This window comes from Cydia splendana, chromosome 14 (genome assembly GCF_910591565.1).
Source record: "Cydia splendana chromosome 14, ilCydSple1.2, whole genome shotgun sequence".
Classification (NCBI taxonomy): Eukaryota; Metazoa; Arthropoda; class Insecta; order Lepidoptera; family Tortricidae; genus Cydia; species Cydia splendana.
In genome coordinates this window covers 13,765,072-13,779,139 of record NC_085973.1, presented here as the reverse complement: position 1 = coordinate 13,779,139, position 14,068 = coordinate 13,765,072, and the positions used below count along the sequence as shown (strand labels likewise).

Sequence of the window (14,068 nt, the reverse complement as noted above, 5' to 3'; positions counted from 1 at the left end):
CTAAATCAGCAGTATCTCATTAATCTATCTTTCTAATTTCAAACTTGATGACGAGATATAAAAATAATTAGTCGACTTTACTGCATAGGTACCTAATGAGATACTAATTAAACGAAGGGAAAAATACTGTAATAAATAATCCTTTTTACTACCAAATAATTGTTTATGTCCTAACGACATCATTAACGAACATCATAAAAAACTATCAACACTATTATCTAATCAGTTTCCCTTCACTGCGTTCGACATTCAGCTTTCGAGGCCACAGTTTGTTTGTACATAAACATTCGGAGCTCGATCAGTCTGCAGTGCGGCGTCCCCGACGATGGACTTCAAGAATAAGGTCGTCGTGATTACTGGCGCGAGTTCCGGTATCGGCGCAGCTGCCGCCTTCCTGTTCGCCAAACAATCTGCCACCCTCGTCCTGGTCGCAAGAAACGAGCAACTACTCAACGACGTAGCGGCGAAATGTGAAGCCGAAAATGGAATCAAACCGTTGGTTGTTCGAGCGGAGTTAAGCAGCGATGACGATGTAAAGAGAATAGTGACGAAGACTATTGAAACGTTTGAGAAAATTGACGTGCTTGTGAATAATGCTGCAGTCGGAATGCGCGGCAGCATTCGTGATGGCGTTGAGCCTTATGATACCGTCATGGCTGTGAACGTGAGATCGGTATACATATTAACCAGTCTTGCTACACCTCATCTTGTGAAAACCAAGGGATGTATTGTGAACGTCTCGAGCGTTGCTGCTTTCAAGCCTATCAAAGATGCTGATTACTTGCCTTATTGCATTTCTAAAGCTGCGCTTGATCAGCTGACGAAGTGTGTGGCTTTGGAGCTTGCGCGTGACGGAGTTAGAGTATGTTCCGTCAATCCTGGAGGTACCAGGACTCCGTTCGCACAGAACGCCGGATTCAGCAAAGAAGAAGTGGAACAACTGTATGCGGCTCGTGATAAGAGCTATCCGCTGGGTAAAATGGCGGAACCAGGGGAGGTGGCTGACCTGATTGTGTATCTAGCCAGCGATCGTGCGCGCAGTATCACCGGCACAGTTTACGTAATAGATAATGGTGAAACACTTATGTGATAGCGCGTTACGTGATAATTTTTAATGTAATTTTGTTTTAAATTTGGGACATTAATTTAAACTATTTCATACAGGTAAAAATTTGGAATTGTTTTAGTTAAAAATCTGAGTAAAATAAATAGATCAAATTTAATTTTCCAAAAATGTATTGTTAATAAATGATAATCTTTTTACGTTGAAATATATTATAAAATGTTGATTTGTCAAATTATTATTTGCATCAAAGGTGACGTTTTATAAAAATTATTGATAAATATCCTATGACTCGACTCTTAAACTGCTGTTCTGTAAAAATAATAAAAATAAAGTATAAGCAAAATCCGAACAGAGCACAACAGTACAACTTGGAGTGCATTCATTATAATTATTATACACAACGCACACGTAGAGGTTTAGTGAATCAGCTCCCAACAAACTTAGGACACAACTTCAGACATAAATACTATTCTCTGCAAAAGCTAGACGGTAAGAACCTTACAAGAATGAACGCGTGTAAGGCAGGAAATAAAGCCCAACATAAATAGGCCAACAACTAACACTGCCTTTATAATTTAGTCCGTGTTGCTTGTGCCATTAGTTTTAATTTCGTGTGGCGGACAGAGCTGGTACGTAAAGCTAAACGTACGGTGTCGGTGGACGCAAATGAGGAGTAACACGGGGTACAAGAGCGAGCGGCGCGATAACTCGTGTTGTATCACGATGTATCACTTTAATAAAACACGTACCCACGTTTCAATTTCATGTTTTGGGCCACATTTTTGTTATCTAGTTTCTCGTATATTTCGTACACAAAGAAATAGTGGAACAGAGCATGTTTGTGTATTAAGTATATTCTTAAATGTACCTACTTACATGTTTGACGTAAGTAAGTAGACTTTTATTAAACAAAAAATGGTATTTACAAGTAAATGGCCATATCTTTAGGACGTGGCCATACATTTATGCAATTTGATCAATCTCAATGGTAAAGGATGCGTCGTGTAAGTAACAGTAGGTTTTTGGTTATTAAATGAAAATTATAATTATACCTCGTATCCTCTTTCAGGCTAAAAAGTTGGCCAAACGTACAGTAGCTAAACAGAGACAAGATGCTAAGGAAAACTTCTACAAAAGACTGGAAAGTGCTACAAATGATCGGGAAATCTTTAAGCTGGCAAAGCAGCGACACACAACCGGCTTAGATATTAAAATAAACAAATATATCAAAGATGATAAAGGACACCTACTAACCGATAATGAGAAGATCAATAACCGATGGCACCAATACTACCAACACCTGCTGAACGAAGAATTTCCGAGCCAACCTTTGCAAGCCACAGCAAGAGTAGCCGGACCACTAATGAGCATTGGAATTAAAGAGGTAACAACTGCACTCAAGAAAATGAAAAACCATAAGGCCGTGGGACCTGATAGCATACCGGCAGATCTGTGGAAGCTCCTGGGACCAATAGCGGTAGAGTGGCTCACAAAGCTATTTAACGCCATACTTGAGTCCGGAAAAATCCCCAGTGCTTGGCGCCACAGCTACCTGATACCCTTTTTTAAGAATAAGGGGGATGTAAGTAGTTGCACAAATTACAGAGGGGTCAAGCTTACATCCCATACGCTTAAAATTTGGGAACGCATACTCAATAATCGTCTGGCCGAACTGACAACCATATCTGAAAATCAATGCGGATTCTCGCCGGGAAAATCCACAACAGATGCAATACAAACATTAACAATACTTTTAGAAAAACACCGAACCAATAGAGAAGACCTACATCTTGTGTTTATCGATCTGGAAAAAGCGTTCGATAGAGTACCGCGAAAACTTGTCTGGCAGGCGATGAGAGCACAAAGAATACCGGAACACTATATCGAACTAGTGCAGGATATGTATGAAGGTATCAGCGCACAGGTGAAAAGCGCAGCAGGACTAAGTAAACCGTTCCAAGTTGGGGTTGGAGTGCATCAGGGATCGGCCCTCAGCCCGTACCTGTTTAACCTATCAATGGACTATCTCACAAAGGACATTCAATACCCAGTACCATGGTGCATGCTGTACGCGGATGATGTTGTTCTGGCAGATAAGTGTGCAAACAAACTACAGGCCACGCTCCAACAATGGAAGCAAGCACTCGAGAACAATGGGCTCCGGATCAGTCGCAGTAAGACCGAGTACATGAGATGCAGTTTCAGTAATCAGACCACACCCAATACCAACATATTCATAGATGGCCAGCCCTTGCCCAAAGTAAATCAATTTAAATATCTGGGATCAATACTGTCGGAAGACGCCAAAATAGACTCGGACGTAACCCATAGAGTCAATGCAGCATGGCTAAGATGGAGAACTCTGTCAGGAGTACTCTGCGACAACAGTATGCCAATCAAACTTAAGGGTAAAGTCTATAAAACAGCGGTTAGACCAGCCATGCTATATGGTTCCGAGTGTTGGGCTGCGAAAAAGACTCACGAAAATAAACTGCACGTGAACGAAATGAAAATGTTGCGATGGTCGGCCGGCGTAACAAGGCTCGATAGGATACGCAACGAATACGTCAGAGGCTCCTTCAAAGTAGCACCCATAGGGGATAAGCTGGTGGAGAGACGAATGCGTTGGTTTGGCCATGTTATGAGAAGGGAGGAAGAGTACCCAGTCAAAAAGGCCTTGGCTATCCCGGAAGAGAGAAGAGGAAGAGGGCGCCCGCTAGCTACGTGGTGGACAACCGTAGCCAAAGATCTGGAACGGGCACAGCTGAACACAGAGACAACCCAGGACAGGTGGTCCTGGCGCCTAAGGACGAGGAGAGCCGACCCCAAATGAAGGGATAAGGCAAGGAAGAAGAAGAAGAAGATCCTCTTTCAGGTAAGTAACTGCATTAATTTTGTTGAAAAATGGCAAGAAATCAGTATCACTAACGTACATAAATCCCACTGCCTGGCTATAGGCCTACTCTCATTGTACGAGTATATAGGTGTTTGGAGTTTGGGCTAAACGCTAGCCCGATGTGAGTTGAAATTTATATACAATTTTGAATTTTTTCGCCCGTATTCGGAGATTCATTCCCGATATTTTCCTGCTCCACAATGCAAACCTATCCTATACATATCAAATAAATTGAATGCCAGCTTATTTTGAATGACATTCAGAGAAACTCATGGGCCGAGATTTGAACCCACGGACTTTGTTTAGAAGCCAGCGTTTCAGTAGGTATTTATGCGAATAACAAACGGCAGTAATGTAAAGTCGTAATCATCAATAAAAAACAAATAATGATTGGTTACAAAGCCAAAAGCAACCTTTTTTTTAAAGATATGTTTATAATAAATAACCGTAATTATTTTATTAATTTTGTTATCACTCCAATTCGAATGTTTGCTACGTTTTCTAAGCCTCATTCTACAACTTAAGAAAAAATATCTAGGCCGACAATGATGTCGCGATAGGCAAATACCCCGATGACCTTATATAGGCAATTCATCACAGACAGACCTTCGACTCTCTGCCATCAATCTTGGATCAGCACTTGGCTAATTATTGTCGATTAGCTTGACGGCTTCCTTGTACGATTCCACTGTTTTTTGCATTTAGTTGACCTGATTTTTTATCGTCCTTGTGGTCTGTTTGGTTTCAGTGAAATATACGCTGAAAGAAAAGAAAGGAACTTCTTGTAGTGTTTATATACGATACAAACGAATTGTGTTGTATATTCCATTCGAATATAGTTTGAACGAGAAAAGTATATTTGAAGATTACTTAATCAATCTTATATATTTACTAGCGACCCCCCCCCCCCCCCCGGTTTTGCACGGGTTAACAAATTATACACATGAAGTCATGAAACCTTCCTCAAGAATCACTCTATTGATATATGAAAATCCGTTCAGTAGTTTATCGCAAACAAACATAAAAACACACAAACAGACAGACGCGGCGGGGGACTTTCTTTTATATGGTGTAGTGATTTATTTACAAAAATGTTTAGATATAACAAGTTAATTATGTTTTTTTTTTTAAACTAAATATTAAATACCTTCTCAACAAAATCATTTCTTATATATCCCTTCTATTTTAAATTAAGTACTTAAATTGATTTTCCTCGCTTTAGTTTTTCTAGTATTGGGCTAAGATATTCATAGTAAGAATAAGCACGTAATTTGAGTTTGTTTTATTTTGTTTGTTCTACAAATGTTAACGTTTAGGTACAACTAAATGTTTTAGGTATTTTTAATTTAAAAAACGAAGAAAAATTTAAGACAAGTTATAAAACGAAATAAAATATTAAAGTAAAGCCGAGACTCGAAACGAAAATATTAAACGAAATGTAAATACTTTTATGACCTAACGTATAAGTAACGTAACGTATAAGTGATGCAGAAAAATAATATTTCCCGGTGAGGAATGAAGAGCCATCCATACACACGAGTGCGGTAAAGGGCCATTAACTTTATTACATTTGCATCATGAGCAGTGAACTGAAATAAATGTTTATGAAATGACATTGTATTACGGAGGCGCCTTTTTACGGCGGCGAAAAATTAAGGTTGTTGAACTTTTGTTCGAATAAGGAAAACGTAGGAATAATCGTAATTCCGAGCAGTTAGGCAAGGATAGATATTGCTACATTATTCTATTCCTGTATTTCTGTTTTCGTCATGAGAATATAGACAGGGCTTTGTCCCTTGTAACTTACATATTTACGAGAATACATATAACATAGACCAGAAGGCATAATATGGACGCTGATATCGCGCTAATGACAAGATAAAGCGTCCGCCTATTAAGTACTATCGTGCGGAGCTAGAATGTGATGAATGCTGTACTATGCTTATCTTTGCAATAAAGGAAAATACCGTTATTTGATGTATGTAAGTAATACACACGACCTCGGACTCCTGATCATTCAACTGGAATAAACGCAAAAGTTCGAGACAGAGAAACAGAAAGAGTGAGACGTTCATGTCCCTGGCACTAACCTTTATTTAAAAAAATTAGGTGCCACAAACAATTTTAAGTTTAGATTAAATACTGAGTGTAAATTTACAATGTCAAGTAAAAAGTAAACATTTTGATACAAAAATATCGGCAGTAAAATTTTATCGAATACCAATTGCCATTTCCAATCATCTCGCTAATAAGCGGAGGCATAACGTGTTGCCAATAAACCCTCAAAGGGCGTCGTGCAATTTCGCCGTCACTTTGTCACTGAAATCGACTCGTATTCCCGCTAGCTTAAAGCTTAAATGAAAGGGTGAAAAAATAGTGCACATTCACTAGTCGCACCCAATAATATGGCGGGTTGGCACTTACAAGCGCAAATAAAAATTGAAAAATCTGCGCAAATCCCTGGGGGTCTGCCACGCTCACGTTCCTCACGCACAGACTGTCGCGTACAATGCCTTGAATAATGGACATTATGTACCTACATCATGTGGTATTATAATATTTTTTGTCTGTTTTCAAGGATGTTTCGTACGAAAGGGCTATCAACTGACGAGGACGCATCTTACTACATATAACTTTTATATAGGTAAATATAATTCTTCAAAACCTATTTCACGTTTATGACGAAACTACAATCTTATTAGTCAACGTATTACTTACGTACATAATAATTATACTTAGAGAGGGCCCCCACTATTGCGTGGCGTTGCGTTGCGACACGCTGTTTCGTCGCAAGCGTAGTCGCAGTATCAACGCTGCCAGACGTGGCTCACTTCGCAATTTCGTCGCGTCGCTACAAGTTACATGCGGCCCACATCAATTTTGGTGTCTAGCAGTGCTCGCGCTTGCGCCACCTTGCGCTCATATCTATCGCAATAGAAGCTTTTTAGAGAGTGAACCTTCTGTAGTAAATAGTACTGTTACTTAAATATTCTGTGACGCTGCGTCGTCGCAGCATCGAATACAATTATATTTTTTTATGACATATCACATTAAATGCGTTTCAACGACGCGATGCAACGCAGCGCAACTTATGAAACATTCACTTGGTGGACTAGTTCAAATAGTAGGTATCTTCTATATTCAACTACATTAGTTCGGACACTAAAACCCTGGAAGTCGTTCAGATAAACTAGACCTAAAGTAGATAAGTCCAGCATGGAATATACTCAAACATTTCCCTAAGTTAACTAACATATTCAAATTCCTTGAATCTACATGTGAGAATTGATCGAACTGAGAGCAATTTCGGTCGGTCCTGATTATGGAAACTGAGTCATAGAGTCCTATGTTTATGGTTCAAATCCGACCATTGCCGGGATGTGGAACACTTAGTTCAGTTATTATGCAAATCATGTGCTACGGAAGTGCCGCGACGTTGCCTAGTTCCCTTTACTTGAGAGGCAAATTGTGATAAATGAAATTTCGTAATATTCAAAATTCACGGCGACTAGAAGCGGATGACTCAAGTGGTCTTGTTAAGTGATTTTGGACTGAAATATTACACTTGATAATTTCACTTAGTTCCTATAAACTCACTCCATTTTCTCATTTTTGGATTTATACGTATATCCCAATTACGAGTATAATAGTTATTATTTAAACTAAATTGATGAAACCAACACCTCTTAATACGAAAGATCTTAATTTTTTTAAGTGTTCATTAAATTTTCCACTTTCTTTTTCATTTTTAATTTAGTTATTATTCCGACAAAACTATTTACTACTCGTACTTTAATATTATTAAGTATCAGCACCTACTATAAGCAATCTAGGCATATCTCTTTAGGTATTCAAGAGCCATCTATAGACAGTGACTAACATTACACTTCCCAATAGCGAGTGTTTGTGCACAAACGTTGTCCGAAATTTTGGCAGGCACCTACCCAGTGACACAGTTTGTATTTCATCAAGCCATGAAAGGCCAGTCTCACGTCTATTCAAGAGCGAGTGTGCAAACATCGCTCCAGATCACGTGTGTTTACAATCCTCTAATTTCATCCAATCACCGTCGAGATTTTCGAAACTGTTTCGGCAATGTGGTAAACATTGCCGAAACTAAGTTAGATAAAGAGTATCTCGGGGCTATACAGCTACGCCAATTTATTATGATGCAATCTTGTAATTCGGATACTCAAAGTACATCAAACTGTCACAAAGTTCCGTAATGTTTAAAGCTCCCCTCTTTGAATGCGGTTGTAGGTAAGTAGTAGGGTTGCCCCTTCTCGTAGGATAGTTCCCTCGAAAAACTTCGTCCTAGTAGCCTCATTCATTATCTTTCACCCGACAGATTTGCTAAAGCTACTCCATCAATCCAATTAGGTGGAATCAAGAAAAATCGACGAGTGGCGTTTTTTCTGAAACGACATCCCCTGACGCCTTTAACGAACATTAGGTTGATCTTACTTAAGTACTGTTTGGTTGCGAAGATTAATTTTCTTCTTGAAAGGGCTTGATATATTAAAATTTATTTATTTTTAAATCTACTTTAATTTGATTCATGATGAGGGATGGCGAGGGGTGACACAAGAATTGTGAGAAGACAATGTGTTAGATGAAATGAATATTTTCTGATTTACATTCCTCTTGAAATAAATTCGTACTTCACAATAATCATTTGGCGAGTGCTGCAGAATAATACCTACCTACTTGCATTTATTTAGAAGTTTTTTTTCTTTAAGTTGCAATGAATTTGAATAATTGATTTCACTTTGAAGATAAAAACGGCGAGGCAACGAGGGTCTTACGTTTGACTTGAAATAAGCCTGATTCACTACAGCATCTGCATCTTAGGTATAGCGTTTCACGAAAACTTACATAATAAATGAGGGTCTCGAGCCAAAAACGGAAATAATGGTGTGTACTCAAACCGACACGAAAATATACTCAAGAACATCATTAATTTTCATTTCTCGCTATGACCAAAGATTGCTGTCTGGAGTGAAAATAAGTGTGATAAGGAAAGAGGGATTTTCAGAAGTCTTTCGGAAGTACCGAATAGTTTTTATCCAAAGAGGCAGCTTTTTCGTTGAAGTGACTTTCATTTATGTGTACTTTTGCTATAAAGTGTAAGCTTTTTAGTTCTTAACGGTCACGAATGGGCCTTAAAGTTTTTGCGACGTTTACTTTCTTTTTGCGCTGGTACTCAAACTTCATCTCCCTGAGAGTTTACTTGTTTGCACTTAACATTAATGCAATTTGGGTTGTTAGGATTAGGTACCGTAACGTACACGCAATGGAAAAGATACTTCGCACATAATTGATATCGCCGTAGTTTACTTTGATGTTTGGGAGTAGCAAATATGATTATGTAGATATGTACATAATGCGTGTTATACGATTAATACATTCGTGAATATAGCATTGATACACTGGAATAATTAGGGAGTAGGCTGTTTGAACTGCTCGCTGGGATTGTAGTACAGAGAGCCTCGAGGGACCACCCTGTTTATATTATTATGTGAATCAGCTTACTGTAATTTGATTGCTGTTCGTCGATGGATTAATTAATCTGTTTCGTATAATAATTATATATTAGAGGGTTCCTACTAAGAGGGTAGGTATATCATTATAATATAAATGTAAAAATAAAGTTATTCAAGCTTTTTACTGTATTGTTTACTCGTAACTAGTCTTCTGAATTATAATTAAACTGAAATGACTCATTAAATTAATAATTTTTCACGCTTTGCTGAACATGCGCCATGCAAAGTACGTAAAGAGCGTTATGTTAATTATTTAATAACATTTTTTTTAATAAATAAATACTTATTTATTTAGCAAGGGCAGAGTCTGCACTTTAACTTTGTACCGCGATTCTCTGTTCCAACCCTGCTCGACTCTGCTTCATCGTTAGATTATTCACAAATTATGATAGGTATGTAGCGAACTTATTCATAAAATATGATAATTCGCAAACACCTTTTACAGGTTATCGTCGTACCGAAGTACGTAATATACCTAAATAAGTCAAACCCATTAAATGTTTCATAACGCAGCAGTTAGAACCCAACCATTGGAATAGAATCAACTCCACAAAGACTCCAGAATTATGGAGTACTTGATTATGATTACGGTCTACGGTTACATCAGTTCTCCATAAGTGCGCGCTAGTTTCGTAACTTGTATTTATAAAAACGTGAAATAAAAATTACAGCTCACACCAATCCAACGGAGCTCGTCACGAGAAACAGTCCATTCGAAGAGGCCTATTTATCAGTGAGTACCCTCGACAGAGGAAATCCTGGCAATCGCTCTTCGCAATTATCCTCGATTTTTTGGAGCCAACTAATTAGCCGAATGGACTGAGACGTTAAACGTAATTAACTTTAATGATAAATGATGGAATCGCGCTAAAGTGGAATGGATTTGGGACCATAAATGACTCGAATCATGAAGGTCCCAATTGAATATTATTCAACGTCCAGCGGTAATTCATTCTGGTGCTTTTTCTCTGTCGTTGTGGGATAGTTTGGTGAAATAGTAAATGAAGGTCACGCAACTATAATATACCTATACATTATATTTGGCATATAATTAAAGTAGCTTGCGCATCGGAAGGTTTGCCACCTTAGATTTAAATCTTAAATTTAAACCCGGCATATTCTATACACATCATGGCAATAAGCAGGTGCCTCCCCCTGCAGTTCACGCACGATCGTATTAGCGCTGGAGGCACTGCCATCTTGAATTGAAACCCAAATCTGAAACCTAGGCGTGAAATTAATACACGCCAATAACCCGAGGACACCAGACCTGTGCTGTCCTATATCGTTCAAGTACGCTCCCTATAAATGCATGACACATATACCGAGTGTGGCCTGTAACACATCAAGAAAAAATGTCTGGCCTATTACATAAAAATAAAATTTCATCATCTCGACTAGAAAGCGCAGCATATTTATGATTACCCATTGCACGGTGGGCTGGCCTTAGGCCATAACTCAAAAAAACGCATGTGGTATTTTTTGGTTTCCAATGACTGAATATTATTAGCTAATAAGTGTACTTTTATCAGGTATAAATAGATCCCGCATGGCTAATTACTTTCATTCTCTAATAATCCTTGAAGATAACGCAACTCCCGGTTGTACGCGTTCTCTTATCAAAGGCTCATTAAGTGAACGTCATTAGTAGTGAATTCCTGAGGCAATAGTAATTTTAGTGATTATTATTAATATGGAGCTTAAAGAATCAGGTATGTTGTTTCATTTCATATACAAAGTATAACTTTTTCATTAAAAGTATATTTATAATAATAGGTCTACGAGGTAACAAAAAGTCATACAAACAGGATTAGAATATTTTGTTTACTTAAACTTCTAGTTATGTTCCCAATGAATTCTAACATTGAAAGTAGTATTATTTTGAAGCTTGATATCTCTAAATTAACGGCCATAAAAGATTATATGCAGACGCCTGCGGGTTTGATAGTTAAGACTGCTACGCTTGGGTAAGCGAACGCGTAGCAGCTCTACGAAAATATTACGAATGACAATTCACCCTTTTTCTTTCTTTTTTCAGGTGATGTGTAGGTCGAATCTTTTACAAAGGGATTTTTATTTAACTTAGTAGTTCAGATACAGAAGGATGTTGTCAAGTGCTTAAAAAAAATTAGTAGGAATGTTGCCAGATGTAGAAAACGTAGGTACAAGTGATTTGGATAACATAATAAAGTACTTACATTGGTAGTAGACTTGTAGTTTATTGGAAACCATCTTTGCGAAATCAGTGTATAGTTCTTAAGAAACATTCGAACTGGTTAAGTGAGAAGCAAAGTGATAATTTTCCAATAAAAATAAGGTGACTGAAAAGACGTTAAATATTCAATTGGGACAACCGTCATCATCGGGCAATTCGGAACCCTCTACTTCAGCCGGATGGCCAAAAAAAGGACTTTTCGGCTTGTAGTAAGCGGTCAAAACGCAGAAGGTTAGCAGCACTAGCATCCTTGGATGCATCAGCAGTCAACAACCTGACGAATATTAGCTAATTTAGAGACCAATCAAATCCTTACGATGCATGTGCTATCTCTTCTCACAGAAGCTATACTAACAAAACACCAATATTTGTTACTACGTACTTTTATACATTTTCGAGTTTATCCTGTTTTACCTTCGTTTGGTAAAGTAATTGTGTGCGCGCACATAGACGAATACAAATATCTTAAATAATTTTCTAGTAAATTCGGACCCTATGATTACGGGCCGTAGGAAACTACCAAAAAACAAAAAATCAATAGTTGTCACAATGTGTACTTATTTAACTAGATGTTTCAAATACATTTTAGATGAATCTAAAATATAAGTTGATCTAGGTTAGTTTTTTAAGGTGACTGACACGTGACGTGAAATATTTTTCGTTGCATAATTTGTACGATATTAGCATCTCTGTAAATATATATTTTTTAATTTTAAATATATATTTTTACAGTATAATTGATAAAAACTATTTGTTTTATTATATTATTCAAGAATATGTTGTAATTTATTCTTTAATTCTATTTTTATAAGGCTTTAAAATTGTACGTATTTTGCATATTTTTTTGTTATCAGTTAGATTTTTTTTATGCTAAAATATACAAAGTAGAACTATTTATTACTACTTTTTTACTAGATATTTAAACAACTAACACGAACATATTTTTATTTTGAGAGTATCTTTGATACTTTCGGAGAAATTGATTTTTGACCCTCTCTCCATACAAGCCGAGCCACCGTGCATTGCTTTACTGTATACCTTATTATTAAGTAAGTATCTTGACATAAACGCCTACTAACGAGCATTTTAATTTAATGTTGAATATTACTTGTAACAGATGTATCGCTCGGTCGGTACCTAACTAAGTACATTAACAGTCTTTAGAAGTTTTTTTTTTTTTAATTCAATTAACATACAATTTAAGTTGTTTGTCTTGCGCATACCTGTTTACTCTTGTATTTTTAGGGATATATTAGATAAGTTAATTTTAACCTCAGATACTAATTAAGTATCTTCATGAAAATTTATAATTCTGAGAAATTGAAAATGAAGTACAACCTGAATGTTGTAAATCCGAAGCAATTTCACCAAAAAGCCTACTTACTCGTAGGTATCCACTTTTACGTCCGCTCAGATCTGGCTCATGCCCGCGCACTGCATTTTGAATGCTACCCCAATAAACAAAGAACATTATTGTGTCAAATATTTTTAGAGAATGAATTAACCTGATTGTGAGTGAAAACTCGAAAGAAGCATCTTATGGATAATCCTTCCTACATTCAAGATATAGTTTGAAAAACCGGCCAAGTGCGAGTCGGACTCGCACACTAGGGGTTCCGTGCCATTATCTATAAAAAACGGTCACCCATCCAAGTACTGACCCCGCCCGACGTTGCTTAACTTCGGTCAAAAATCACGTTTGTTGTATGGGAGCCCCACTTAAATCTTTATTTTATTCTGTTTTTAGTATTTGTTGTTATAGCGGCAACAGAAATATATCATCTGTGAAAATGTCAGCTGTCTAGCACACACACACATACACAGATCACGAGATACAGCCTGTGGCCTATCCCACAAAACTTACAATTACAATTTTACAAGTGTCAAGTTACAAGTTTGTAATAATACAAATGTGCGTACCACAAAATATACAAGTAACAAATTTGTAGTGGAAAATTCTGACAAATATGTAAATTGTATCAACAAGTCTACAATTTATTGTATCACAAAACTTTACATAATGCTACATATATTTTCCGGAAAATGTACAAATTTTTAGCTGACAATTGTTTTGTGCTACATTAAATTGTAGTAATAATTATACATATATGTAGAATTGTACCTACAAGTTAACAATTATCTAAACGTGTGTCGCACCCTCTTGCTACAGTTGCTACTATACGAATAATAGAATAATTCGACATTAAGAGACCATATACATCTCTAAGTAATTGTATTAACGTTAGTTTGAATTGGTAGTTGCATTGCAGTTAGTTGTATTTTATAAAGTTGTTGATGTATTGTTATTATTTTTGCTTGTATGTAAATTCAATGTGGACGTGTAAAAG

The 14,068-nt window shown here is 37.1% G+C and overlaps 3 protein-coding genes across 3 annotated transcripts in view; 2 read left to right on the top strand and 1 right to left on the bottom strand.

Moving 5' to 3' along the window:
* The window catches only part of LOC134796759 (brachyurin-like), a 519,833-nt gene that overhangs the window by 96,446 nt on the left and 409,319 nt on the right, over window positions 1–14,068 (bottom strand). The window lies entirely within an intron of this gene.
* The window catches only part of LOC134796701 (semaphorin-2A), a 415,353-nt gene that overhangs the window by 86,113 nt on the left and 315,172 nt on the right, over window positions 1–14,068 (top strand). The gene's annotated exons all lie outside the window — the stretch shown is intronic.
* LOC134796909 (meso-2,3-butanediol dehydrogenase-like) lies at window positions 277–1,133 on the top strand. The gene has a single exon (XM_063769108.1). The coding sequence runs from the start codon at window positions 326–328 to the stop codon at window positions 1,088–1,090; it is 765 nt and encodes a 254-aa protein (XP_063625178.1). The 5' UTR covers window positions 277–325; the 3' UTR covers window positions 1,091–1,133.